The sequence below is a fragment of the Peromyscus leucopus genome, chromosome 17 (assembly GCF_004664715.2).
Source record: "Peromyscus leucopus breed LL Stock chromosome 17, UCI_PerLeu_2.1, whole genome shotgun sequence".
Lineage (NCBI taxonomy): Eukaryota > Metazoa > Chordata > Mammalia > Rodentia > Cricetidae > Peromyscus > Peromyscus leucopus.
Genome location: NC_051077.1, coordinates 24473332 through 24500935, shown reverse-complemented (window position 1 = coordinate 24500935; position 27604 = coordinate 24473332). Strand labels below are relative to the sequence as shown.

At 36.9% G+C, this 27604-nt stretch overlaps 1 protein-coding gene across 1 annotated transcript in view; it reads left to right on the top strand.

Annotated features, from left to right (window-relative positions):
- Msr1 (macrophage scavenger receptor 1) overlaps positions 1 to 27296 on the top strand; it is a 63862-nt gene extending 36566 nt beyond the window's left edge. The window contains exons 9-10 of the mRNA XM_028872366.2: positions 12919 to 13107; positions 24355 to 27296. Of these exons, the coding sequence (XP_028728199.1) occupies positions 12919 to 13107; positions 24355 to 24488 (323 nt within the window). The 3' untranslated portion in view covers positions 24489 to 27296. The remainder of the gene's footprint in view (positions 1 to 12918; positions 13108 to 24354) is intronic.
- Positions 27297 to 27604: the final 308 nt, after the last annotated feature.

Below are 27604 nucleotides of genomic sequence, written 5' to 3'. Positions count from 1 at the left end.
GCATTCCCCTAACTCAATACATGTGGTCCTTAATAACACTACTTACATGTCTTGTAAATAGAAACAGCTTTAAATCAGCAATGGATAAGTAGTTAGCTTGTCCTGATCAGTCCATCTCACCAATGACTCTCACAGCCTGAATTTCACCAGATACAATTAAAAAGAAAAAGTCAATATAATTCTATCCCAGCTTTTTATCAACATATTTGAAGTTCATCCTGTGTGTACAGGGGTTCAGAAATAGAAAAGAGATGAAGGATGTGGTTCATCCTTCCATAACCTCTGAGAAACAAAGACTCTCCTCCCCTCACCCCATCTCCAGGTAGGAGCCACTGTCTTCTGTACTCTGGTGGGAAATCCTGCTTTATAGGAAAACAAGATCATCTATTTTGCTTGCAATAAATACCTTATAAGAATAGGCTTGCAGAGTCTCACTTGGTCTCCTCAACCTGTCTTGTCTAGAAGTGTGCTACTGTTAGAAACTAAATCTCAGGTTCAATTCCCTAGAAGAACAGCTAGCTTGACTGCACAAGGCATGTCCAAGGGCATCCCTGCAGCACTCTGATGAGGGCTCGGGCTGTATATTCTTCACCGTTCCTTAAGGTACTAAAGTTACTCTCACTTTATTCCTCCTCTAAATACATATACCCTGATGAATACACTTCAGAGTAAAATACGTGAGTTTCACAAAGCAATTTAAAGGCTGCTAATGTGAATTGTGTAGTAAAGTGACTGTGTTTCCTAATGATATTTTGTGGAAGTCTTAATTTTCACTTCTTTGGGATGCTGACAAGTGTAACAGAACACAAACATTCAGTTTTCTATGCACAATATTTTCATAAAACTCCATATGGTTTATAGCATGAGTCATTAGTCTCTAGTAAAATCATTAAATGTTCTCTTATAAACTAAATGAAACTCCCTCCTCTCACAGCCACATTTTTTATTTTAATTTTTAAAGTATTTTTTTAGTTCTCTGAGAATTTCATGCAATGTATTTAAATCATTTTTACCCTCCTCCAGATTCTTCCCAGATCTATCCCTGCTTCTGTACCAACCTCAATTTTGTATCTTTTAAAAATATATCAAGACCAATTCTTGTCACCCATATATTCTTGGATGTGACCCCTGGACCATGGTCAACTTACCAGAAGAAATTGACTCTCTTTCTCTCTCTCCCAGCAGCTATCAATTACCAGTTGCTCCTTCACTAGGTTTAGGACTTCTCACCTAGTTCCTCCTCTCATACTGTGACTTGGTCTGGCTTGAGCATGAACCAGTCTTATGCAATCCATCACAACCACCGTGACTTACATACAGCTGCCCTGCTATATCCAGAAGACACTGATTCCTGGTAGCCATCGACCACTGCTAACTCTTACACTCTTCACATCTCCTCTTCCCCAACAATCCCTGAGCCCTTGCTCCATTTCTGATAACCACACTACCACCCATAGGAATACAAATTGTGCATCAAAAGAACAGGGGTGTTCCAATGACAGAAAGCAACTGTTTGAATAAATTTTATTAAGATTTACTAAGAAACCTAGTAGATTCTTAATGAATATTTTGAAAATTTAAAACCAGACATTATTTTAGCTGGCAGCAAACCTGGCTGGGGCTTTGGACAGTCAAGTAAATGCTCTGCCACTGAGTTGCATTATCTGTTACCTAATTTTCTCATGACTTGGACAAAACCACCTTATACAAAGAAGGGTTTGCTTTGGCTCACAGTTCAAGGGTGTGATAAGACATCATGGCAGGTAAATTCTGGAGTTAGGAGCATAAAAAAGCTGGCCAGGTCTTGTCCACCACTAGGAAGCAAAGAGACATGTTGGTGCTGAGCTTACTTTTCTCCTTTCTGTTCATTTTGGGAACCCCAAAACATGTGTAGGTGTCTCCCACAGTTAGGGTTGGTCTTGCTATCTCATTTAACACAATCCCAAAACTCTTACAGACATTCCCAAAGGTTTGTTTCCCATGTGATTCCAGTTTCTGTCTAGCTAACAATGTTAAACATCATCTCAAACCTTAAATAAAAAATAAATCCATTTATGTATGTCTTTTTGAGATAAGACTCACTAGATAGCCTAGTTTAGCCTCGATATTGTAATCCCCCCGTCTTGGCTTCTTGCAAGCTGGGATTAAAGGTACTCCACCACACTATGCCTAGCTAAAAAGCAATCCTTTTTAGGAAGTTTTTGAGGCATGCAAATCACAACCCAGCTGATGTGGCACCCTTATTTCCTATCTAAAAATGAAAGAATATATTGCTCTTTCAAGTTTCCCTTTTATTTGTTCTCTTATATATGAATACTCAAACACAAAAAATAAGTGGAAACGGGGAAAGTATAACATGTTCTTGTTCTTGCACTGTCAGAATAAACTGGTCTTATTCATGGTTCTGGAGATTAGAAGTCAAAAACAGAAGTGCAGACAGGGTGGGTTTCTGCGGAGACCTCTCTCTGCTTGGCTTGCCAACGGCCTTCATCTCACTGCATCCTCAAAGGCAGTATGGCCTCTGAGGCTCTTGTGATTTTTCTGCTCCTAAAGCACCAACCCTATTGAACTAGGGCTCTGCATTTATCAAGTCTTTAAGCCTGAATTCCACTGTAAAGGCCATAGCTCTAAACACAGTCACACTGGCGGTTAGTAGTTCACTACATGAAATTAGGAGGAACTTACTATAGTCTCAACAGAAGATATGCAAACGTGACCCTCATCCTCTGCAACAATGAAAGAATGAATTAGTATTGACACTGTGTCTATGCGTCATCTCATGTCTGCCTTTCTATAAGGCTAGGAAGAGGGTCTTTCGGTCACTTTCTACCAGTTTATCTTTGGGGGAAGCCTAAATTACACCTTAAAATTTTAAGTCATGTCGATGCTAAAACTTACAAGAACATTTTCACTTGTATTTATGTTTTTACTAATTTTGAAACTTTACATTTCAGTGATGTTCTTTAATATCATGCCATTTCATGAAACAAAAATTATTACCCAGAAAGTGTCACTTGAATATACAATAACCAATTTTTAAAAGGTTCCCGTCAAACAGAATAACCTTGACAATCACTTATGTTCTTCCTCAAATATTTACCACCAATATGTTTGTGCGAGCAGTCAAGTGGGAAGAGAATGGTGGTACAAACATGTAGTTCCAGCATTCGGGAGCCTGAAGCAGCAGGATTGACAATTTGAGGTGAGCTTAGGTAATATAGTGAGAGTCTTTGTTTAAAAACAACAACAATGAGACAAACAAAAAACTGAAGTGAAGGAGGCTGGGGCAGGAGAATCTCTGTGAGTTCCAGGCCAGCCTGGTCTGTAGAAACAGTTCCAGGACAGTCAGGGTACATAAAGCAACCCCATTTAGAAAAAAACAAACAAACAAAAACAAAGACAAAACAAAGAAGCAAAAAAAAAAAATAAACAAAACCAAAAAACTCTGAATAGCTGAAGTGAAAAGTAACAAAATGTAATAAAACTTTCTCATTAGAGAAACTAATGAATTAGTTCACATAAGAATTCTACAAGTCTACACAGAGAAACCCTGTCTCGAAAAAAATCAAAAAAAAAAAAAAAAGAATTCTACAAGAGCGATTTTATTTCATGAATGGAAGGATACAGGGTGTATTAGGGTTCTCTAAAGGAAGAAAATTAATGGGATGCAGATATATATCCTTACTACACACACACACACACACACACACACACACACACACACACACACGTGGACTTTAAAATCATATTATCTCAAAGAATTGCATCAGTGATCTGAGAATCTGATAATCATTCTGACCTTAGGGCTGGGTGTCTCAGATTTTGGAACAGTCTCACAATGGCTGTCTCTCACTGGGGAAAAGGCAGATACATAAGCAGATAAGCCAGTAGTTGCCCACTCTACAAGGCTGGGTGCCTCCGTTGTCTCAATCTGGCACTGAAAGCCTGGAAAGTTCCATGGTCCTAGTCAAGGACAAAAGCTTGGAAACATTGGTTGTGCTATCAGTGAAAGAAACAGCAGCAATAACAGGGCAGATTAATTGCAGCAAGCAAGATGAAAACAGAGAGAGTAAATGGCAAGATGAACTTCCTTCTGCCACGTCCTTTTTATCCGTGCTGGTACCAGGAGGTATTGCCCATATCCAATGTGAGTCTTCTCATGCCAATCAAAGCAATCAAGATACTTCTTCAGGTAGGCTCCTCCTCAGGCAATTCTAATTTGAGACAAATTTGAAATTAAAATCAAGTGTATACAGAAGTTCAAGCTAAATCATGTGGACTCAGTCTCTCTGCATGTCTCTTAGACTTCATATTTGTTACCTCTGTTGTGAATAGCTTCATGCTGAGCCATATTATTTTTACCACTTGCTACCTTTTTCCTTAAAAAATAAATACTCTAATTCATCTCTGCTTGGGAGCTGAGCTCACTCTTGGCTACTGTGTTTAGGGATGGGTGTACTCATTCCCTCACAATGCTCTAAATGTCTAGTAATTAGGAAGACATGATTTCCTTTTCAGAATCTCAAGGGTACAAGGACACAGAACGCTGAACAACCCTCACTGTGTGGTTCAGTAACATTTAGGAACAATCTTGCTGATTGCTCATTGGACAGCTATTTTAGCAGGCCCGTTCTTTCACAGTGGGAATGAGTTATAATCAAGTAAGCACATTGCACCCTAGGAGCCATTGGTCTAGAAGTTACTTGTAGCTGTAGGATGTATGGGAATAATCTCTTGGGATTCTGTGACATGCATATGGCAGACTTGACAGAGATTGCCCGTTCGTGGGGTTTGTGCCATGAGCTGGGACAGATGCTTCATAAAATCTGTTTGGGGAATTTGGAAAGGCAGAGTGGCTAAAAACTCTTTGCTTATGTAATGCACTGCTGCTGCCATCGCCTTTTTAAAGCATTAAGCCAGGTATCAGAATTTTTAAGAAGCAATGTTAGGAATAATGTGCTTGGCATTCTTCAATCTGTAGCCAATGTAAAGACTTCCTTGTCTTCACTTGGTCCTCACAAATAGTCTGTCACTGAGGTTTCCCCATGAGTATTCAAGAATCTCTCAAAACCTCTGTAAAACCTGTTTATAGGTGTGGTTGGTCTATGCACTTTGAAACCTGGCTTAGCTGACATTCAGGTCAAAGTCTTCAACTCAAAGACAACATTATATTGAACCTTAAACCAACGTTTCCCCTCAAACATTCTTACAATACATTGTGGTTTACGTTAGGCCTCATCACAGTGCCATAGGAGATAGTTCTAATAATAAATGAAAATGTAAACATCAGAACTGCTTGTCCATGGTTATAAGGCCAGTGTGTAACAAACACAGTTGGGACTAGAAGCTAGTCTCTTTGGCTTCCAGTTTGGAGAAGCATCTTCTCTCAAGACACTTATCTCTGAATCTACACTTGAAATATTCTTAAAGTGTTTGGTACTTCCATCTAACTGAGAACCCATTTTTTTTTTGAGATCCACCATTTACTAGGTGTATTTTTCTGCTCTTATTCTTATCTAAACAAAACAAGCCAATCCACATTCATTCATATTTTTAGTGAGTTTCTACTTTGACTGCACAACACTGGTCAAACAAACGGAAATAACTATATTCTGGATAAGGAGAGTGGGTTCTCTGTTGACTTTTTGAGGTTTCAAATAGTCTGTCTCTAAATACTTCTAGGTACGACAGTGGTCCATGGATTATGGCTGCTCCTGTTGGTAGACAAATTTCTAAATAGTCTTATTAAATAAAAAACATGGAGCCAAATATAGGGGTGAAAGCATTAGAGATCAGGGAAATAGTGAAAGCAACCAACCAACCTTACCTCACTAGTTCTGCAGCTCCCAAAAAGTGAACTACTTCCTGTGTAACCTCACTTTTATTGCCTTGTTCTTCTGCCCTCTCATTGGCTATTAGTCCAGCTACCTCACTTCCTTGTTACTGCCTGTCTGTACAGACCTCCAGGTCTCTATGGTTGGTACTGGGATTAAAGATGAGTGTCATCACACTTGGCTCTGTTCCCTAGTATGGTCTTGAACACACAGAGACCCTTCCTGATAAGTGGTTGGATTAAGGGTATGTGTTATCACTGCCTGACTTTTGTGTTAATGGCTTGCTATTTCCTCTGATCTCTAGGCAAACTTTATTTATTAACATCCAAATAAATATCACCACATTTTAGCACAAATAAAGTATTACCACACTTGTTAGAAACCAATATAACAAGGACCACACACATATACACAATTGACTTCCACCAGTTCCATTAAGTCAGTCAGAATACAGCTTGTGAAGACATAAACATTTGTGAATACAAACAAAACACAACACACAATTCCTTAGGAGTGCATGTTGTCTTTCAGTTGTCTTTATATCCGATTCAAGTTATAAACATTCAGTAATTGTGGGAAGTCACTTTCCTCTCATATAAATTGTCAGAACAGCCAGTAACTAGGCAGATTAAACTTTAGTCGTCCAAATTTGGAGCAGTTTTTTCCCTAAACATCACATTTTTAAATACCCTTATAACCTATGACTTTACAGAATAATTTTCAAAATAAATTATGATTAACTTTAATTCTACTGTCCATATTATGCTTCACACATCAGGATAACATGTTTTACATGTAATATTTGCAAGCCCAATCCCAAGAGACAAGTTTTGGCATATTTATTCTGTAAAGAAGAACATGAGAATTTCACCAAAATCTGTCTGAAATGTACAAATTTAGAAATGAATATACAGAATGCCCTACATGATACCTTTTAAAGATGGTATCATTCTAAATGAGCCTTGTTCAAAAATATTAATTTTGGGCCTGATGATTTGAGAACTCTGGGGTCTCAAATGATAAGCAAATAGTTAAACAATTAAACAGCCCCCAAAATAGATAAATTTTACTGTGCAGAACTTTGAAACCCCCCTTAAGTACCTTTACAAATTAAGACTCACTTATAAATGATACCAGATTGTTCTCATATGACAAATATCCTAATAAATGAGCTCTCACACTTCTACAGAGATATATTTCACTACAGTTTTAAAATCCCAATACTGTTTTCATCTTAAGTATTTTCCACTCTCTAGGAAAGAGTATCTTAAAACCTCAATGATTCAAATATTATGTATTGACAACTTAAATATAGAAATAATAGCCTTTTATAATCTTTCTACATTGAAGTAAGCTATTCAAAATTGTACTTACAATAATATCTAAGTTTATTATAAGTTATTTTTAAGATATACATTCTCAATATTTATTGTAATATTTGTTAAAGCATGTAGTTAAGACCCATGATTGATTTGGGGAACTGATTCATTCTCAGCATAAACAAAACTATTAGTGTGCAGCTGATTCTGCAGACTTCAAATGCTGAACAAGTTGATTTTTAATATTGAAACAGAACTGAGCACCAACATCATGTTCCAAAGTTAAAAGCGCCTCTAATCTATAATACTTTGATGAAAATATTGAAAGTAAAGTTTTGCTTTCTTTTTCAAATTTCTGCCATCTCTGTGCTCCATGGTATTTCAAAAACACAATCATATCCACTGGAAATCTCAGAAAGTGACCTGAATTAGAAAGTATTTGTACACATATTTAAACCAAAATTAGTTTATGCTGGATTAAGGTTAGCTCTAATTCAGTGATTATATAAAAAGAGGAGTATAAACAGAGAAGATCCGAAATGCTTTAGCTACAACCAAAACCACCAAGAATTGGTAAGAGATAACAGAAGCTGAGAAAAAGCAAGCAGAGATCCCACAGAGGCCATTTCGGTCTTATGACCCCCTAAACCTAAACCTCCTAGAGTTTCTGTTTTCAGTTACACAGCCACAGTCATTTGTTACGACAATGCTTGGAAAGACATTTCGATTCTACCTTCTCTCCAACCTTCATTCCAATGATCAGCACACATCTCCTTCTTCATTTGAGGGCGTGCAACAGCTTGGCTTAGACATCTAAGAGAATGATATTGCTATCCACACATAATGGGGAAGTATAAGACCAGAACTCATATAACTTTAACTTGAACATCCATTACATTGTCTTGAAGTTTCCTGTGCTTGACAGTTTATCCAGCTGGAGCAGGAGGCGGATCTCTGTAGTCAAGCCTGGCTACAATATCCAGGAAAGGCGCAAAGTTACACAGAGAAACCCTGTCTCAAAAAACCAAAAAAAGAAAGAAAAAAAAAAGAAGTTTCCTGCTAGACTGGACACCATAAACTAATCTCTCTGTAGGTATTTGAAATCACAACAAACACTCTAAAGTTCTCCAGCACATTCTGATCTTATTCCTGTCCCTTCTGATTTCTGAAGTAAGATCCAAAATTGGTCTGATGATTGTTCAATAACCATAACATCTGGGGCATGCATTCATGAAAAAAAATCTCATTAAGGAAATTGACAAACATAAAGTGTAAGTATCAGGGCATTTTTCAGAAGTTTACCATGTTGTGAAGTCTTTCTGGTGAAAGTGCAACTAGGTAAACACACATTTAAACACTCAGGATTCAAATATGACAATTATCATTATAATAAATTTAGCCCTTTAATAAAATGGCAACAGAGAAGAGAGATGGGGAGAGAGAGAGGAGGAGGAGGAGCAGGAGGAGGAGGAGGAGCAGGAAGAAGGAGGAGCAGGAGGGGGAGGAAGGGATGAAGAGAGAGAGGGAAAGAGGGAGGCCCGGGGGAGAGAGAAAGTGATTATAAGCATGAGAAAGGATTATAACAATACAGATGTTTCTCTGGGTATACTCATCATAAACTGAAAATATCATAAATCGATAGAGCAATGAATATACCTAAACTCTGAATCCCCCACATGTGGCAACACGGCACACTGTAGCCTTAGCACCTCCTTTCCTCTGAACTCAAGGCCAGCTGGGTGCAATCTCCTGCTTCTGCCCTTCTGCACTTCTAGAGGGTACAAGATTGCATGTCACTGCCACGAAAGAGGAAAGCAAACTAAAAGGTCAAGCATCCCAGTTCAGTCTCTATTGAGTATTTTTGCTTTTGTAGCATTGTATGGTTAAAGATCATCACATCAAACCACTGTAGGTTGAGAACTGTCTGTATCTGTAATTGTTAATTGGTCATTTGTAACTTAAAAGAAAGACTTGTGTATGAAGAAGTTTCATTATTTATTTAGGGCTCTGCTGTGGCTTTACTGGCATTTCTGTGAATGTGTTGCTTTCTTCTTTAAGTGAAATATATTTCAAATATAAAGAAAGACTATTTACAGAAAATTATTGCTAAGTAGCCACAGATGCTCCACCACCTGGACTTGTAAGATGTCAATATTTACCATATTGACTACAGATTTGATCTGAGTGCTGCAAAGGCCTCACTGTAACCACTGTCCAGGCTGCTTAGGGTAAACCTTCATCATAGGATATGTTTTTACTTTCTCTTGTGATTTTATGCATTTATTGTATACTTGTACACATAAACAATGATTATATTTTGTGTGTGTGTTATACACCATAAATTACATTGTAATCTCTCATTTTCAGTTCAGTCTTTATCTTTAACTCTGTAAGTTTATTTTGGTTTAAGTTAATTTGATTCCTATTTCTTGTGTGTATAGCATTTTGGCCAATTATAAATATATTATTAATATAATAAATCATTCAGTAGGTGATAGTCCTGACCTGGGTTTATCTCACCTGACTCTGGGAAAAGTCTGTATTAATGGAACTTTAAAGGAGAATTAAAGAAATCTAGCCAGAATATGTATAAAATATACAGAAAGAAAATGTAATATATATGACAAAAATTCCCAGTAGAAGGAATCTGTCTCGCTAAATGTGTTAGAGTGTTAGAAGGATATCCATGTTATTATTTTTCATATACCATACATTCATATATCTATAAGCTATCTAAATTCAGAAGAAATTATGATCTTCAGCCTTTCAGACAAATATTACAGTTGAGGGGGTATAAAATGCCCTGGCTGGGGCTTATGAGCTTCTGTCTGTCATGAAAACAGCCCCTACTGAGACTAGGCCTTACACCCAGGCATTCCTATATGGGAGAAAAGTACCCTCCCACTGAGTGACATCCTTAGCCTTGTTTTGTGCTTTTCATTTCAAGACAGGAGCTCACTAAGCTGCCCAGCCTGGCCTTGAACTCACTCTTGTAGCAAAGGCAGACCTTGAGTTTTTGAATCCTCCTACTTCAGTCTCACAAGCAGCTGACTCAGAGAAGGAGAGGCCAGTTCTCCATCGAGCCCCTCCCCTAACTCTGAGATGGCCAAGGATTCGCAGAGAACTCATCTGCCAAGAGATAGGATATAACTGGAAAAAAAAATCAGATGACAGGCACGCATTGGCATATTGCAGTCACCCTCCTTGTAATTGATGAACTATATAACTATTGAGGGCTTTTTTTTCTTTTAAAATTAGTTTTTAAATCTTTGACAATCCCTTACTTGCATACAATGAATTGATATCATAGTCTTTCTACCTCTATTACCTTCTCCTCTGTCCTTTCCATTTCTGGTCACTTCCTTATGCTTCCCAAGTAGACCTTTCTATTTCCATTTGTGTGTCTGTGTGCCAGTGTGTACTTGTGTGTGTGTGCCTGTATGTGCATGTCTCTGTGCATATGTCTGTGTGCTTGTATGTGTGTGTGTGTGTGCATGTGTGCATTTACACCAGTCTAGTACAGTCAGTCACAGATTCTGTGTTCATAATTGCTTTGGCCAGACCATATGCAGCATACAGCATTTTATAACACTCATTCCCATCCTCCACCTCTTACATCCCTGGCACCTGATCTTCTGGGATGTTCCCTGGACCTTGGAGGAGGTAAAATAGATGGCTCGCTAAGGGCTGTTTCTGATATAACACGCCCCCTTTCTTAGGTATGCAATGTCATCTTCTAGTTCACATATCTCATAATGTGGTTGCTGGGCCAGCAACATCAGCACCACCTGGGGACTTGTTGCACATGGGAATTGTAAGGTTCCACTCAGGCCCTATAAATATGGGGCCAGAAATTTGAAATTTTGCTGCATACCAAGAATTAAGAACCACTGCTTCAGGGTCAGCAAGGTTCACCAATGGCATCTGTTGAGGCGGAAGACACTGAAAGTGCTTATATACGCAAGTGTGCGGACAACAAAGCTTACATAATCAAACGTTTGAATATGTCAGTTTGTCCCTAGATTGCACATTAAGTATATTATGTCTGGATATACTCAACTTTGTAAAAATGAACACGCAAGCATAACACTACTGAGCACAATGGGATTCTATTAAGATGGAAAACTTTATATAATCATTCTTAGAATATTATCTTATTTTCTTAGGCACTTGCTATAAATGATTAGGTCACTCATGGATTTTTCTCAGTAGTTGAGAGTTTAGATCTTATCATAACAGGTTATTTATATTTCAAAAATGTTCAGCCTTTGCCTGAGTGAGAAATAGATTTGTGCTTTGGCATGATTCCATTAATTCTGTAGAAGCTAGAACATAGTTATAATAATGTCTGTCTATGCTTCTGTATGGCTCACGAGGTGAGTCAGGTTATAGGAAAGCTTCATTGAGTTGTTGAATTACTGTTTCAACAAAGTTTGGTTGAATTAGGAGACAATACCACTGAATATTTCTTAAATAAAATGAACTCTAAAAACTAAAACCATACATCCTATTTGGACACTAGAGAACTATTTGTTACTTTTATTTTATGAGTCTGCATGCATGTATGTCTGTGCAACACGTGGGTGCCTTGTTCCCACAGAGGCTAGAAAGGAGGCATCAAATTCCCTGGAAATGCAGGGATAGATGTGTAGATGTTACAAATGGGTTATGGGTCACTCACTGGTCCTCTGAAAGAGGAGCAAGTGCTCTAACCATTGAGCAATACCTCCAGCACTCTCTGGCTTGTTTTATAATTTAGTATTACTCAGACCTTCAATTGAAAGAATGCCTTTAAATATTACTTTATATCTTATATATAAAGTATCTCAAAGGTATATATGTTATAGATTAATTATTAAATTATACATTGAAATAGACCTACTAATTGGGTATTATGAATATGAGAGAGGATGATATTGTTTAGCATAAGTTTTTTAACTGTTTTATTCCTTGATAGTTTATACACATAATGAATTGTGGTCATGTTTCACACCCCCAATTACCTCCTTTCACCAACCACTCGCCCAATCAAACCCTTTCCTACTTTCCTGTCTATTTTTGTGTCTATATAGTTTGCTGGGTTTATTTAGCATTGCTTGCCTGGACACATGTGGAATATTATTTACTGGTACACGGGCAACTTATCAGAGCCTTCGCCACTGAAGAAAGTGGCATCTGCACCCCAGAGCGATGAGAAATTGTAAACATTTGGAGGGTAAAAAATTCTATGAGTCATACAGTAAGGGATGTTCTTGATAGTTATCAATTTAACTTCTTGCTTTTTCTCTGAATAAGATGCACAGTTTGACAATCTACTTTCTTGTTTATGGTGTAAGATAATCTGCTCTTGATCCTCTAAGTTGTCGAGAATCATTGGATTACACATTAGTGAATTAGGAAAATACTGACAAACTCTGTGACACATTTTCCAAATAACGTGAAAATTTATAAAACTACAATAAACTGGTACGTCTCAAGCATCGAAGTCACTGGAACAATTGTTGAAGGGTTCTAGCATATCTAAAGGTAACTTCAGTTCAGCTTTACAGTGAAGCAATGCTTGCAATTAAACTCTTCTGCCAATAGGTGGCGTAAAAAGTTTAATATTTATTCCAGTAGTTTCACTTACTGAAGAAATGAATGAAAATACTTTCTTAAAAAAGAAATTAAGGTAACAGGGTCCAACCCCAACCATCTCAAAAAAAAAAAAAAAAGAATTAGTGAAACAATGTGTGCATAGTCAGTCTTTGCTACCTGTTTTACAGCTACCCTTAAGAGAGTTCGACTGGTTGATGGCAGTGGACCTCATGAGGGCAGAGTGGAGGTCTTCCACGAGGGCCGGTGGGGCACCGTCTGTGATGATCGTTGGGATATCCGTGCTGGACAAGTAGTCTGCAGGAGTCTAGGATACCAAAGTGTTCAAGCCGTGCACAAGAGAGCTCACTTTGGACAAGGTAATCTAAAATCTGGTTGTTCCTTTAAAACTTGAGGTAGGCTTTTAAAAAACATTTTTTTTTTTTTTTTTTGAGAATTTCAAACATGAGGACTGGATGTACATCGCTCTCTCTCCTCCATTCCTCCTCCAACTGCCCCCATGCAGTGCCCAAATTCTTAAAAGTAGGCAGTTTTTAACCATTTGGAAACCAAGCAGGAACAGAAGCATGTGGATTAAAAAAAAAAAAAAAAAAAAATTCTGCACAAAAGTTTTCAAGGAAAGTAGATGCTTTAAAAAAAGTGTGTGTGTGTGTGTGTGTGTGTGTGTGTGTGTGTGTGTGTGTGTGAATAAAATCTTCCTGACAAGGTAATATTTAAATTGCATTTGGCCTTGGTTGATTATTTGGCAAACCAAGCACTGTCATTGGCCAGAAAGATCTAGAGGGATAAGGATGAGGGAGTCATGGACCGAACATAGTACATCATCAGTGGCTGAGTTTGCGCAACTGATTCTGGAGACATCTGTTCAACATTTGTGTAGACTTACAGTCTGTCCTTGGTGGATTTAGAGGAGGGTCCCAGACTCTGTTTGAGTCCCACAGGAGTGAGGTTTTTATTCCCCTCATTTAGGTTGGAAAACTTCTTAGGCCACAAACACCTTAATGTATCTCACCGAGATGCAGCAACCAGTTCTGGGACTGCATAAAATAACTTGAAAGAGAATTTACACTGGAAAATATGCTTAAATATATGCCCTTGAAATTTTCACTGTAAATTGGTCTTTCTAAATTAGCATCTTATAATAGGTCTTAAGTGTAATTAAACATCTACAAATGCTTTGATTCTGGATGACAAAGAGATTAGGGAAACATGTACACACTTGCATTTTCATCTGTTTTCTAATTATTCCAGTCTTCAAATCAGTTTCTCTGCAGTTATGATTTTTTGTTGTTGTTGGCTTTTCTTTTTTTTTAAATAAAAAAAAATGTTTGTAGAGCCAGGTGGTGGTGGCACACATCTTTAATCCCAGCACTCGGGAGACAAAGCCAGGCAGATCTCTGTGAGTTCGAGGCCAGCATGGTCTACAGAGCGAGTTCCAGGAAAAGTGCAAAGCTACACAAAGAAACCCTGTCTCCAAAAACCAAAAAAAAAAAAAAAAAAAAAAAGAAAAAAAAAAAAAGAACTTTTTTATTCATTTTACATACTAATCAAAGATCTCCCTCTTCTCTCCTTCCACCCTCCAACCTTCCTGTCCCAATCTGCCCCCCATTCCCTCCTACAAGAAGATAAGGCCTCCCATGGAGAGGTATATTTAGTAGAGGCAGGTTCAAGCCCCTCCTCCTGCCTCAATGCTGAGCAAGGTGTCTCATCATAGTTAGTGGGCTCCGAACAGCCTGCTAATGCGCCAGGGATGGATTCTGATCCTACTGCCAAGGGGCCCGTTAAGCAGATCAAGCTACACACTGTCTCTCTACACAGAGGTCCTAGTCCAGTTCCATGCAGGCTCCACAGCTGTTGATTTAAATGTCATGAGTTCCCACTAGTTTGGTTTGGTTGTTTCTGTAGGTTTCTCCATCATAATCTTGATGCCCTTACTCACAGAATCCCTCTTCTCTCTCCAACTGGACTGGAGCTCTGGAGCTCTGCCTGGTGTTTGGCTGTGGATCTCTGCATCTGTTTCCATCAGTTACTGGAGAAAGACTTTATGAAGACAGTTAGGGTGTTCACCGATCTGATTAATAGCTTTATTATTCCTGATGCATGTGGTCAATCAGAAAAAAGAAATAGAGAAGAAATTTATGTAAAATTATAAAGATAAAGTAATATTTCCTCTCGTTTATATTTCTAAAATTGGACATATATCAAATTATCATATTAACAATACTAGGATAAGATTAGATGCTTGATATTCCCATAAGAGGTATGACTTGGTGATATGATACTACCATTTAGTGATAACTTTGAGCCTGATGTTATGCTGAGCACATTTAATAGAATTGACAATGTGTCAAAATTACATCTTTTCCTTAAATAAATTCTCATAATAGGTAATAAGAGATGGATTTGAGCAGGGATCTCAGGTTATAAGTCTTCAAACACACGCTTTAATCTGGTGAAGAAACCAAATGTAAGAAAACAGATTCCTGGTATGCAGAGTTTCTGTAGCCAAATTAAGTTCCTGATTATCTATTTTTATTTAATTTGTGCTATAAAAGCTGAATTGGGGGTTGGGGATTTAGCTCAGTGGTAGAGCTCTTGCCTAGCAAACAATGCAAGGCCCTGGGTTCAGTCCCCAGCTCCAGAAAAAAAATAAAATAAAATAAAAAGACAGAAGTCACTACCTCATTTAAAAAAGGGTGAATCAGAGAAACAAAGGAAGTGGAAAATAACTACATTTACCATAATACAATGAATTGATGTGGTTACAAACTTCCCATCCCTACCACACCTTCAGGACTTCTATTCTACTTCATAAGTTGTGAGTTTATCTAGTATGGGATTCCACACCTCTACTCAGAGCACTGGAAGATATAAAGTCAAAGACAGCCTAGGCTACCTACCAAGACCTCTCTCAAACAAATAAAACAAATGAAAATAGAAACAATGATAAGTGAAGATGTTAAGCATTCTTCTGTGCTTAAATTTGCTTTTCAGAGTGAAATACTTCCAATCAATAGGTTAATTTTTATAAGAAAAGAGTTAAAAGAACTGAACTGACAATGTGAGTTTCCATATGTTGTAGGGAAATCTGCCTGACTTTAAAAAATAGACAGAATGGAAATCTGTTCATTTTAAATAAATATGTAGAACATCTTTGCCACCTATGAAGTCAATATCTCTGGATTAAGAGAATATGCAATTTCTGCCGCAATGTCTCTTTACCTGGCAAATGGTTGACCCTCCTTCTGGTTTAGAATAACAACATGTAGATCTCCTTTATTCTCAAGCTCTATCTTCATTGAAAAAAAAAAAAAAGCCAAATCTTCATTTCAATTTGTTTCATTAAGACACATACAGTTAATTCATGTTTCATATCTTCAGGTGAACCTTACATTTAGTACAGAAAGAACATCACATTCAATGTGACATAAGTAGATAAATTTTAATTTGGGAGATCTAATAAGCTTTGACAAAATACAATGTGATTCTGCGCCTATTTATCTGAGTGTGTAGGCTTGCTATAGATTTCAAATATGTCTTTTAATTGAGCCTTACAATCTAGGCAGAAACAGCATTGGGAAAGGGCATGATCCTAATGTTGCCCTAACTATGAGGACTAGCCTCCCAAGTCAAATATTCCAGAGAAGTCATCCCTAGGCATATTGAGGGGCATACCTCACCATCTAGGAGATTCTAAATCCAGTCAAGTTGACAATAAAGTTCAATTGTCACATGGTTCTTCTAAGCTTGTACTCATTCCAAGGAAATACACATATGAGCACATGCCTGAAAATGCTTTCTCTTCTAGCAAAGAGTGGAATGACAGGATTTAGCATCAAGTGAAATTATTTATGTAGCTAATTAATGACAAATCTCTTAAAGGTTCTCTTTCTGACTTAACAGAGTTCTTTTCTAATAGGCCTCACTTAACGAGGCTGTGTATGTATGTTATAAGGTAATTCTGAACAGTGCTTCAAAACTTATTCCATAAATCCATACAGTGGACAAGCACATTACTTTTCTTTATACACTTCTGAACACTGTGTGAAGCCAATTAGAAAGACAAAAAGCTTTAGAATGCAGAAGATGGATGTTGAAACCTCAGCTTTGGTACCTTTGTCCTCATCATTTCAATAAAATGAGAACAATATTGTCACAGATCTGTTTAGAATCTCTAGGGCACAAGCATGTGGAAAACACTCACTAGAAGACCTGCCTAGGACTCAAAGGTCTGTGCTTACAAGCAGTGCACACTCAATAATTAGAAGTGCATTTGGCACTCTGCTTGAAAGTAGAGCCAGAAATACATAGAATGATGCAGAATGATAGATAGCACACAGTGACATTAGAGCTACTCCATGAGTCAGAAAGGTAAATGCAATTTTCCGTTGTGAGGATGTGTGAAAAGAGGTCTGACAACACTGCTCCATGTCAGTCCAACCCTTCCTTCAGTTCTCACTACTAACCCACTGAAATATGATTAGGAAAATTTAAAAATGAAGCAAGATGAGATAGGAAACAGAGATAAACAAACCCAAGAAGGGTTGTTCTGAATGAAAAAACGAAAACATTTTGAAATTTAAGTGCTGTGGTCTACATCATGGAATATTATATGAGACAGACTTGCCGAGTAAGCTACTTTGGGCTTAGCCCCAGTGAAGAACTGTTTTTGTAAGATTTTTAGAACTTTGTTCTAATACCTCTCTACATGTCATTACAGTTCTACCCAGGAGATGGGGAAAGTCAGTTCTGATTGCAGAATAGAGACAGAAAAGCAAACCTAGAGAAGTGAATGAATGGCAGGGAGCAAAAGACAAACATGCATGTGTGGTGGTATTGTGTTAGCCAAAATACTGTGTATCCTAATACATTTATCTGGGGCCAGAGAACAGAACAGCCAGTAGATACAGAAGCTAGAAAATGGTGGCACACATGCCTTTAATCCTAGCATTCCAGAGGCAGAGATCCGTCTGGATCTCTGTGAGTTCAGGGATACATTAGAAATAGCCAGGGATGGTGACTCACGCCTTTAATCCCAAGAAGTGAGCCTTTAATCCCAGAGAGTGATGGCAGAAAGCAGAAAGGTATATAAGGTGTGAAGACCAGAAACTAGAAGCTTTTGCCTGGTTAAGCTTTTAGGCTTTTGAGCAGCAGTTCAGCTGAGATTCATTCTGGATGAGGACTCAGAGGCTTCCAGTCTGAGGAAACAGGATCAGCTGAGGAAATGGGTGAGGTGAGGTGGCTGTGGTTTGTGCTGCTTCTCTGATCTTCCAGCATTCACCCCAATACTTGGCTCAGGTTTGATTTTATTAATAAGACTTTTCATGATTCATGCTACATGCATGTGAGTTTTAATTATTTATTATTTGCTTGGGAAAATATGAAAAATCCAGTTAATTTTATATTGTCTACAACTGCCAAAATTTAAATAAAAGGAAAAAATTTAACTCATCCACTTGATATAATTCTCCCATTTCAGAGAGAATGTAGTTTTCTGACACAGTTCCCTCAACCTACTTTTCTTTTTCCTTTCTTTTCTTTTAGGTTTCAAAATAGCAAACCTGGCTTACCAGAGATAATCCTTGTTAGCTTTAAAAACAATTAGTTTTGCAGCGGCCAGCGAAATGATTTATTGGAATAAAGCTTAAAGCATGCTCCTTTAACTAGGTCCTTTCCTTGGCATATGCTGTGTGCATGAAGTGAAATGTTCTTTCTTTTCCTGAGAAGATGAAGCCAGTGAGTTTCAGGCAGTGCAGAGTTAGCTGGTGCTGGTCATTGGAGGAGGGAGAAGGACCCCTCTTCTTTATGCAGGCCCTCTAACCTCATCCCAGTGTCCACTCTGTAGCAAACAAGGACGGACTTTATCAGACAACCATGCTATCTCCAGGAACCTGCTCAGGAGAGTAAGAGTTGAAACAAAAGCAGCTGTTTTCCTTCTCCTAAATTAACGGTGCAAACCTCTAAACTTTAGAACAGAAACAAAAGAAAATTATTGTCATGGTGCTGTCTCTTGCAAACTCATAGCTATTCTTTGCTTTCATATTAACTGCTACCACTTTCCATATTTAGTGTAATTTTTAAAAAAATGCTAAAGAAGAGAGGAAGCAAACCAAATTTATCTCTGCATCTTTGACCTATCTTGCAGTGAATGGTTATAAAAATAATTCCAAAGATAAAGGCAATGTCACTCATAATGTCCCTCAACATTAAAGATTTGGAAATGTAGTGGCTGGCACTATAGCACTTTTGGTAAAGCACTTGCCCAGTAACCATGAGAACCTGAGTTCATAGTCCAGCATCTACATAAAAACCCAAGTAGTGGCAGCAAGCATTTGTAACAATAGTACTGGGAGTGATAGAGACAAGCAGATCTCCAGAGATCAATGACCATCCAGTTTTGCTGAACCTATGAGCTCCAGGTTCACTGAGAGACTCTGTCTCTAAACATAGGATGAAGAGTAATCAAGAATGATACCTGAGTTGACCTCTGGCCTCCACACACATGCACTCAGATGTACACATACCTTCACCCAAATATGCACACACCTGCTTCCTATCCACCCCCAGCATAAATATTTTGTAAAAGTTTTGAAATGTAAATATTTGAATGTGGGTATTATTGAAGAGATCATGGAGTCTACCCTGCCTGTTTTATTAGTTATAGTAGCAAAGACAGAACCAAGTGTACTTTGCTGTCATTTAGCTTACTGTATAATCCCCTTTGAGGATTACAGGTAGGTGCTTTTGAGAAACATATACAATGCCCCAAACCATTTTCTGTAGTTTAAGTATGGCTAGTATATATTAAGGTCAATCCACGTAAGTCTATTAAATGGGTAACAGAATTTATTAAGATATAAATTGAGGAAATACACTCACGAATACAGAACGGAGTAGACAGCTGAAGTTGTCCTCTGATCTGACTGGGAGTAAATCCTCCTTGCAGGAAGAAGCAAGGAGAAGGGACATGTGACTCTTCTCCCTTCCCTTATAAGAGATCACATACAAAGGCAGGAAGCACTGCCTCCTTTGGCCTTATGACCCAAGGTCTTGGGTGGAGCAAATACCACTACAAGTTTAGATCACAAAACTAGCCCAAATTTTCAGTCATCAAGCAGGCAAGGATTTTTTGGCAAGTTAATGTTTTCATCTAGCACCCATAGTTTTTTCTACTAGACACAATCATTCTAAATTTTTTGTCAGTGAGATTTTTCCCCCTAAACAAACTTGCTCATTTACAACCTTAATGTCATAGAATACCAAAACCAAATGCAACCTTATAATCATGTTAGCCCTGCTTTTTGATGCAATTCAATAAAGGACAAAAATCAAGGGAAGTATGTAGACTTTCAGAACCATAGAACAAGACTCTGAACTGCAGGGCTAACATGTTCTATTCTATTTTGATACCAACAGTGTTTCAGTTTCAATACAAAGCATTGTTTTCTCTCAAAGAAAAATCTTTACATGATACACTTCAAAGCTACAAGTCACAAAAGTGATATGAATTTATATCACACATCTACAACTAGATATAATTAAAACACATGCAGATACTTCAAGAAAACAGGGACCTTTTGGTTAACCAGTCCATCTACTCAGCAGCTGACAGAAAATCTTATCACTTCACCATATATCAATTAATATGTGAAATCTTATCATCCTCCTCTCTCTAAAAATGGGATTAATATGAAGATTAAAGATACTTGTCACTCAAAAAGTGCTGATATTGTTCTTTTTCAAGGTTAAGAGGAAATATAACCACCAAACAATATAAACCAGGATCACAAAACTCCAAAAACTATAGACAATGCTTTCATTCTTGCTTGCTTTTAGAAACACATAAGCATGTTATTTGTTTTCTCCAACAGTTAACAAATTTCAAGAGAAATCAATCATAAATATATATATGCATACGTAGATAGGTGTGGTAGAAAGATGATATATAGATAGATATAGGAGACAAATATATAGATAGACAAATGATAAATAACTATAGCTAGGTCAACTGGGTACTAATTTGGTCAGAAGCATATCTACTAAATTCTACACAAGTTACGTATGTTCCCAGTGAGTACAAAGAATATATTACACACAAACACCCAGCAGTGACTACAACAACAGCAGAATTCCTTAAATAATTGTTATTATCTAAAGAAACAAAAGCAAATTTACTTTTTAAATCTATTAGTTTTGCATAAAGATAAAATTTTATGAATTTTATGCTACCTTTGCATTAATTTTTAAAGGCAGAAAACCATTTGGAATAAGCTGGAAAATGTGCATTAAATAAAATTTTCCCTTAGGCTCAATAGATTCTGAATATATTAATACAAAAATAAAACAAATATTTATAAATTATTTCCTCACCTCTAGTTAGCTTCTGTGTGATGAGTAAATAGTACTGGGTTTGGTGTCTTCATGGTTTTACTTAGCTTTACTCTCTCCTATTTTGAGATAGATTTGTATCCTCTGAGTCTATTTAGCTATGAAATGGAAGTATTGCCTTTATTTAAAAGTTAGAGAATAAACAGAATCAGAGGAGAAATACCTAGGATATCATCTTCAAGCACTCCAAATGTTCCCACAGTTACTGAGTCCTTTCTGCTCAGCAAAAGAGATAATCATTGATGGGGCCTTAAATTTTATCACCTGTGTCTGTCCTCGCTGTGAGGTCTAGAATAATAGGCAAAAGTTATGGATGCAAATATAAACTCTGCTACCACGTTTGCAACATCAATTGTTTTATCCACCTAGAACATAAGCCCCCAGGTGGAAGTCATTCCAAGCAAGTGTGGGATTTGAATTCTTTGCACTCAAAACAGATTCATGGTATGGTTAAATCCAAGAAATGCAGAGGAATGCAGTGAATATTGATTGGCTCTGGGCAGACATAACATAGGGATTCTGTGTGGCTTTGGGCAAAGTTCCTACTTCTACATCAGTTTCTGTTCTGTCAGTAGAAAATTAGAACAAAAATGAAATTTAATTCTTTAATTTTGGTGGAGAATTCAATGAGTCATTGAATCAAACAAACCATGAGTGAGTCCTGTCATATAAGAAATCCTGGAGGGAATAAGCCTGTGTTTGTGTTCTCATCACCACACCCTCAGGATTCTAGCACTCAGGATTCTAGATGAACTGTTTAGTCACAGTCTCTATAACCCTGTGTGCTCACCTATCGGCACATTGACTAGGTGGTTTTATTTTCTTACTTACTGGAATAGCTGCCATCAATGGGATTCTTCTCACTCTCACATCTCTTTCCATGGATGAGAAAAGCTGTACTGCTAAGGTCTGAACCAAATGAATAGAGCTACAAAATAATTCAAAGTAAACCCATCACAGTAGCCCAAGGACAGAGGCCATGAGCCTTTCCTTTCTTCTGTCCCCAGAGGAATAGCAAGGCCATGGTTTCTCCACAGTTTCAACTCTGTTTATTTACATTTGCATGTGATGAGTACAATTATTATATTTCCTTCTGCTTTGTCTTTATTCCACGTAAGCATGGGAGTGACCATACATGGCTGTTTGTCTGTGTTTCTTTTAGTATCCCTTTAGGGCTTTCCAGAACTTTCTGTAAGATTTTTTATGTAGTGGAAAAAAATTCACACACAAATAAATATTCACAAATGCTGAAAAGGTCATGCCATACCCAATAAGCAATTTGAGAACTAACAAGTATTCCTTGCAAGGTTTCTACCTTTGAGATTTTATTTTCTTACATTTTTTATGTCTTCATATTTCAATCACAAAAGTACAGTGTTGTTGTAGACATTCTCCAGATGATTGAATTCTCAAGCTTATTAGTATTACTTTTATATTTGAGCATCCCAGGAATCCTTTGCTTTTTTGTAATAGGACATTGTGGGCTGGAGGTGTACAGTAGGAGCAGATCACTTGAGCTTAGCATACTCAACATCCTGGATTCAATTCCCCAAACACCAAATTAAAACAAACAAACAAACAAAACCAATAAAACAAATAAATCAAAACATAAAAGAAATATTTGGATTCTGATAATTTATTAGCCATTACATGAAAACACATATTTATAATTGCCTTGATAATGCAAAACAAAATTGTGTTTTGTGTTTAGATCTTCCTACTAGAGACATGTTACTTAAATCTTAAAGGAATGTACCAATCTTTGTTATGTATGGAAAAGTGGTCTTCCTGTTCTATTCCACAAACAAATCAAAATTGAGTCTTCAAGGAAAATTTCCATAAATGAATCTTATGAAGCTTTTTTCACCCTTGAAAATTTTTCCATTAAACTTCCACTTTGATATACAACTGTAAAATATATATCTGATGATGTATGTATTTTGATGGCTCACTATGTATAATTCAAGAGTTATTATAATATAGTCCAACTCCCAATTTAACCTACTAAATATGCCTTGTTTCAGTCATTAACACCAATTGTGTTTTAGATACCCAGAGACTATTCTAAAATATTAAACATTTCTATGCTTCCTTTGACATATGAAATAAGTATTTTTGTTTATAATGAAAAAGCTTTATCTATGTTTTAGATCACGTGTTTTCTACACTATGAATTATGACATCATCAGTAGCTGATTGTTCCTGTATGCACATATTACTATGCAATTATGTTTATAATTCACCATGTACCTATTGTTCTGAAAACCTCATCTAGAGGTTTGGATTTAATATGGCTAACAAAACTTGATGTAAGCACATGTTTATGTTTCCTAAAGGTTCTGTTTTCTAATATCTTAAGAACAAAAAAACATGAATTTTTTACAGTGATACACTGAAGAAAGAATGTCAAAAAATATTTCCAAGCACTTATTTTTAAATTTATCTTTCATAACACAGCTTCTTTTCCAAAAACAATTGTTTTCTTCTTGATAAAATTCTATCTTTAGTGGCACCTTAGTCTGCTTATTTATTAAATTAAATATTTGTTAGGTAGTCTACTAGTGAGTAGTTTTTCTTCATTATAATGAACCTGTGAATGACCTCAGAGAAAGTGAATGTGTTTTAGCCTCACCAATTTTTTTATTTGCTTGTGCTTAAAATCAACACCACTTTCAGTCCAGGGTTTCCTTATAAGATGATTTTACAAATGCTTTACTAAATCAATATGGTAGTTTCATTAAAATAGATAGGCTATTTGGTAAACTAGGCAATGCTCAGTGAAATACACTAATAGCTAAAAGCTACAGAATAAAAGAGGTTTCTGCCATGCCATCCCTTTTCTGCCAGTATTTTTATCTCCAGGTATGCACCAAAATTCAAACATCTAAGAACACTTCAATCAACATGTCATTACATAGATCCACTGCTGTCAATGCTTCCTTATTTTTAGATTAACAATGAAAGCCAATGCATTCTCAGGAAGACAATCAATTAGCCTTTAATCTGGGCTTTCACAGAACTGTGCAGCGACTTTTTTTGTAACTATTATTATTTTGCAGTCTAGTAGTTTCCAGGGTTGCAAAGTATGAAGTTTTCTGAGGCAGGAAGCCAATTCTAGATTCACAGTACTTGCATATAAAGAGTAACCAATACCTTGCCCCATTCAATCATAAACCCTTAGCCATAGTTACTAATGCAGATGTATCTGATTATTGCAGGTACTGGTCCAATATGGCTGAATGAAGTGATGTGTTTTGGGAGAGAATCATCTATTGAAGACTGTAAAATCAGGCAATGGGGAGTGTTAGCCTGTTCACATGCCGAAGATGCTGGAGTTACATGCACTTCATAATACATCATAATTTCACTAACATTTATGAAATCACTGTTGTAAAATTATTTTAGTTTCCCTGCTCCACTAAAACCATTTTAATGGATAGTAAAGGGATTCACAGTATTTGTAAAAGAAAAGGAATATTTTAAGTGACTGGAAAAAGTTTTTAAACACATCAAACTTAATCTATGTCTATATATGAAGCATTCTAACTTCTTGCAATGGTCAATTTTGATTGTCAGCTTGAAAGAATCCACAAGTGGCAATTTTTGCCTAGTGTGGCAAAAATATAGTTATTTCTATGAGGACATTAAACTGAGGTAGAGTTGTTGGTAGCGCTATTCCATTGTTTATGGGATGAACACTAACTACATAATGCTTCTATTACTGAGACAGACTACCTGAAGCCATGAGTCAAAAAAAAAGTCCTTTCTCAAGTTTCATTTATAGCAATGAGGAAAAATAGCAAATGGAGAAAATTTTTACCAGAAGTGGGGTTGTAATTGTCGTAAACCTGGCTGCAGCTTGTCAACTTGCTGAATTAATTTAACTGGAGGAATGAAGGAAAGTTTAGAGCCATAAGCTGTAGCTGCTCTACAATGCTATAAGCAGAGCTTAATGGACTCTCCTGGTAGGAATTTGGAAGTTCATAATGGTGAGAAAAATGCAAATGCTAAAAGTCAGTTTCTGGAGGTTTCAAAAGGATATAAGGATTCTATCAAGACCTGGAAAGGGCCATTCATGTTACCTTCCGGAAACTACTATGATTTCATTCTATTTGTGTTCTAGACTAAATAAAAACCAATGGGCTAGTGTCTTTAGTGGATAAAACTTCATGATCTAATTGGTTCAGTCTGTGACATTGTTACAAACCTGTTTTCATACAAATCTACAATGAAAAAGAGCAAGAAGTGGAGCAGGAAGATATGAAAAATGTGCAGTTTTAGTGAGAAATGAGCATGCACTGGTTTAAAGTTGCTGAGAAAGAAGTGGGAGAGAAAGGAACTGTGATTGTTAAAATGATTTGAAAAATTAATGAGAAACCACGTTTTGCAGTAGAAAAAACAAGGGTGCCCTGATGGCAACACCGAGGAAAGGCTCTAACTTATAAAAATGCAAATTTATTTGAATGGACAGAAATTGAACTGAAAATTCTGCTCAAGGGATTCTCTGCAGAAAACAATTTCCTAGAAAAGTTTTGTCCTGGAATCAGCCACCAGTGTACACAGAGACCTTTGTAATCGTTTGGCAGAAAAGGGCCAGACTGTATTTCAAGACCAAACTTAGAAGCCTCATTCCATATGGTAGAAAATAAAAGAGCAAGGGATTCACAGAGGCTTACAACAAGATACTAGAAAGACACTGAGGTCAGGAAGTATGTGTCAGAGTCAGATTTCCTATAAAGAATCCCCTAGAGGACATTGTGTGAAGCTGTGAAGGTGAAGCCTCAGTTGAGTCGGTGCTGCCAGGACTGAGAGACATCTGCCGAGAAAAGCTTCATGTACAGAGTAGAACTTATTATCCAAGAGAAAGTTTAAGTGTGCTGAAATAGCAGAAATAGAATTTCTAGTTTACCCAGTACTTTAGGAATCCAGATGATTTCTTTGGGAATCCATGTGCCTAACATGGAATTATGGGAGTTAATGTTTACCATATTGGATTTCAGTGTTTTTTTGACTGTTCTTTCTTTACTATGATTCAATTCATCCCTTTTGGATTGGCAATATTTATACTGTGAGATTATATACTAGAAGTATGTAACTTGTGCTTTTTAAAAGTAGGATTTCACAGGGAAGAGATTGCCTGATTCTAAGAAGGGATTCTGAACTTCTGTTCTGAACAGTTTTGAAACTCTTATGGCTTTGAGGACTCTTTGAAAATAAACTAAATTTGTTTTGCATTATGAGATTAATGTGAAACTTTAGGAACCAGGGACAACATGTTAGGATTTAACTTGAGTATTATGTTAATATGACAGGGGTGACTATGTGATGGTTAACATTACTGGTCATGCTATTGGGATTTAGGATGATCTAGAAGATACAGCTATAGCCATCTCCTTGAAAGCATTTCCAAAGAGATTTAAATGAGAAACCAAGACCTGAATTTTGTGACTCTATCTTATTGGTTGTGGTTCTGGCACTAAATGAAAATGGAAAGTAGGTGGAGAACAGATTTTCATTTCTTTCTGCTCCCACATGCTCCTGCCATTTTGCCTTCCCTGCAGTGATGGGCTATCACTCAAAGCATGTTCCAAAATAAACCTATCATCTAATAAGTTGGTTTTATCTAGTGACTTGCACAAAATGAAAATAGTAAGGAATATGCTTTCTCTGGGATTTTACATGGAATTTTTAAAAATAATGATGTATCCAATTGAATATTTTGAAACTTGAAACTTTTATAAATGAGATGAGAATACAAAAAAGGAAAAGAAAGACGTCCTTGCACACAGGGAACAGAGCAAGTGTTGTTCTGGATTTTGAAACTTAGGTACAAAAGATAGGAGAATAGAGACCATTGCAGAATTGCAATTATGTACTGAGTTAGTCACCTTTTAAAGTAGGATGACAGTTAAGACTTCACCGCTAATCTTTGCTTTATGAAGGCAATACAATGCTGAGATTGAATCATATATTCTCAGATTTCAAACGAGTTATATAAAACATAAAACCATTGCTATGTAGTTTCTTTTTCTACAAAAAAAATCACATACCAGAAATACAAAGTATATTACTGTATTCATTTTTAAAACTGTAGATGTGAATATGGCTCTTCGAGTTCAGTTGAATTCCCTGATTAAAAAAAATATGATATGAAAACCTATGTTCATATCAGCATTGTTTGTAATAGTCAGAACCTGGAAACAACCTAGATACTCTTCAACTGAAGAATGGATAAATAGAATGTGCTACATATGCACAATGGAATACTACTCAGCAAAGAAAAACAATGACATCATGAGGTTTGCAGGCAAATGGATGAATCTAGAAAAAAATCATCCTGAGTGAGGAAACCCAGACTCAGAAAGACAAACATGGTATGTACTCACTCACTCATAGGAGGATACTAGATGTGTGAAACAAGGATGACTGGACTGCTACTCACAACACCAGGGAGGCTGCCTGGAAAAG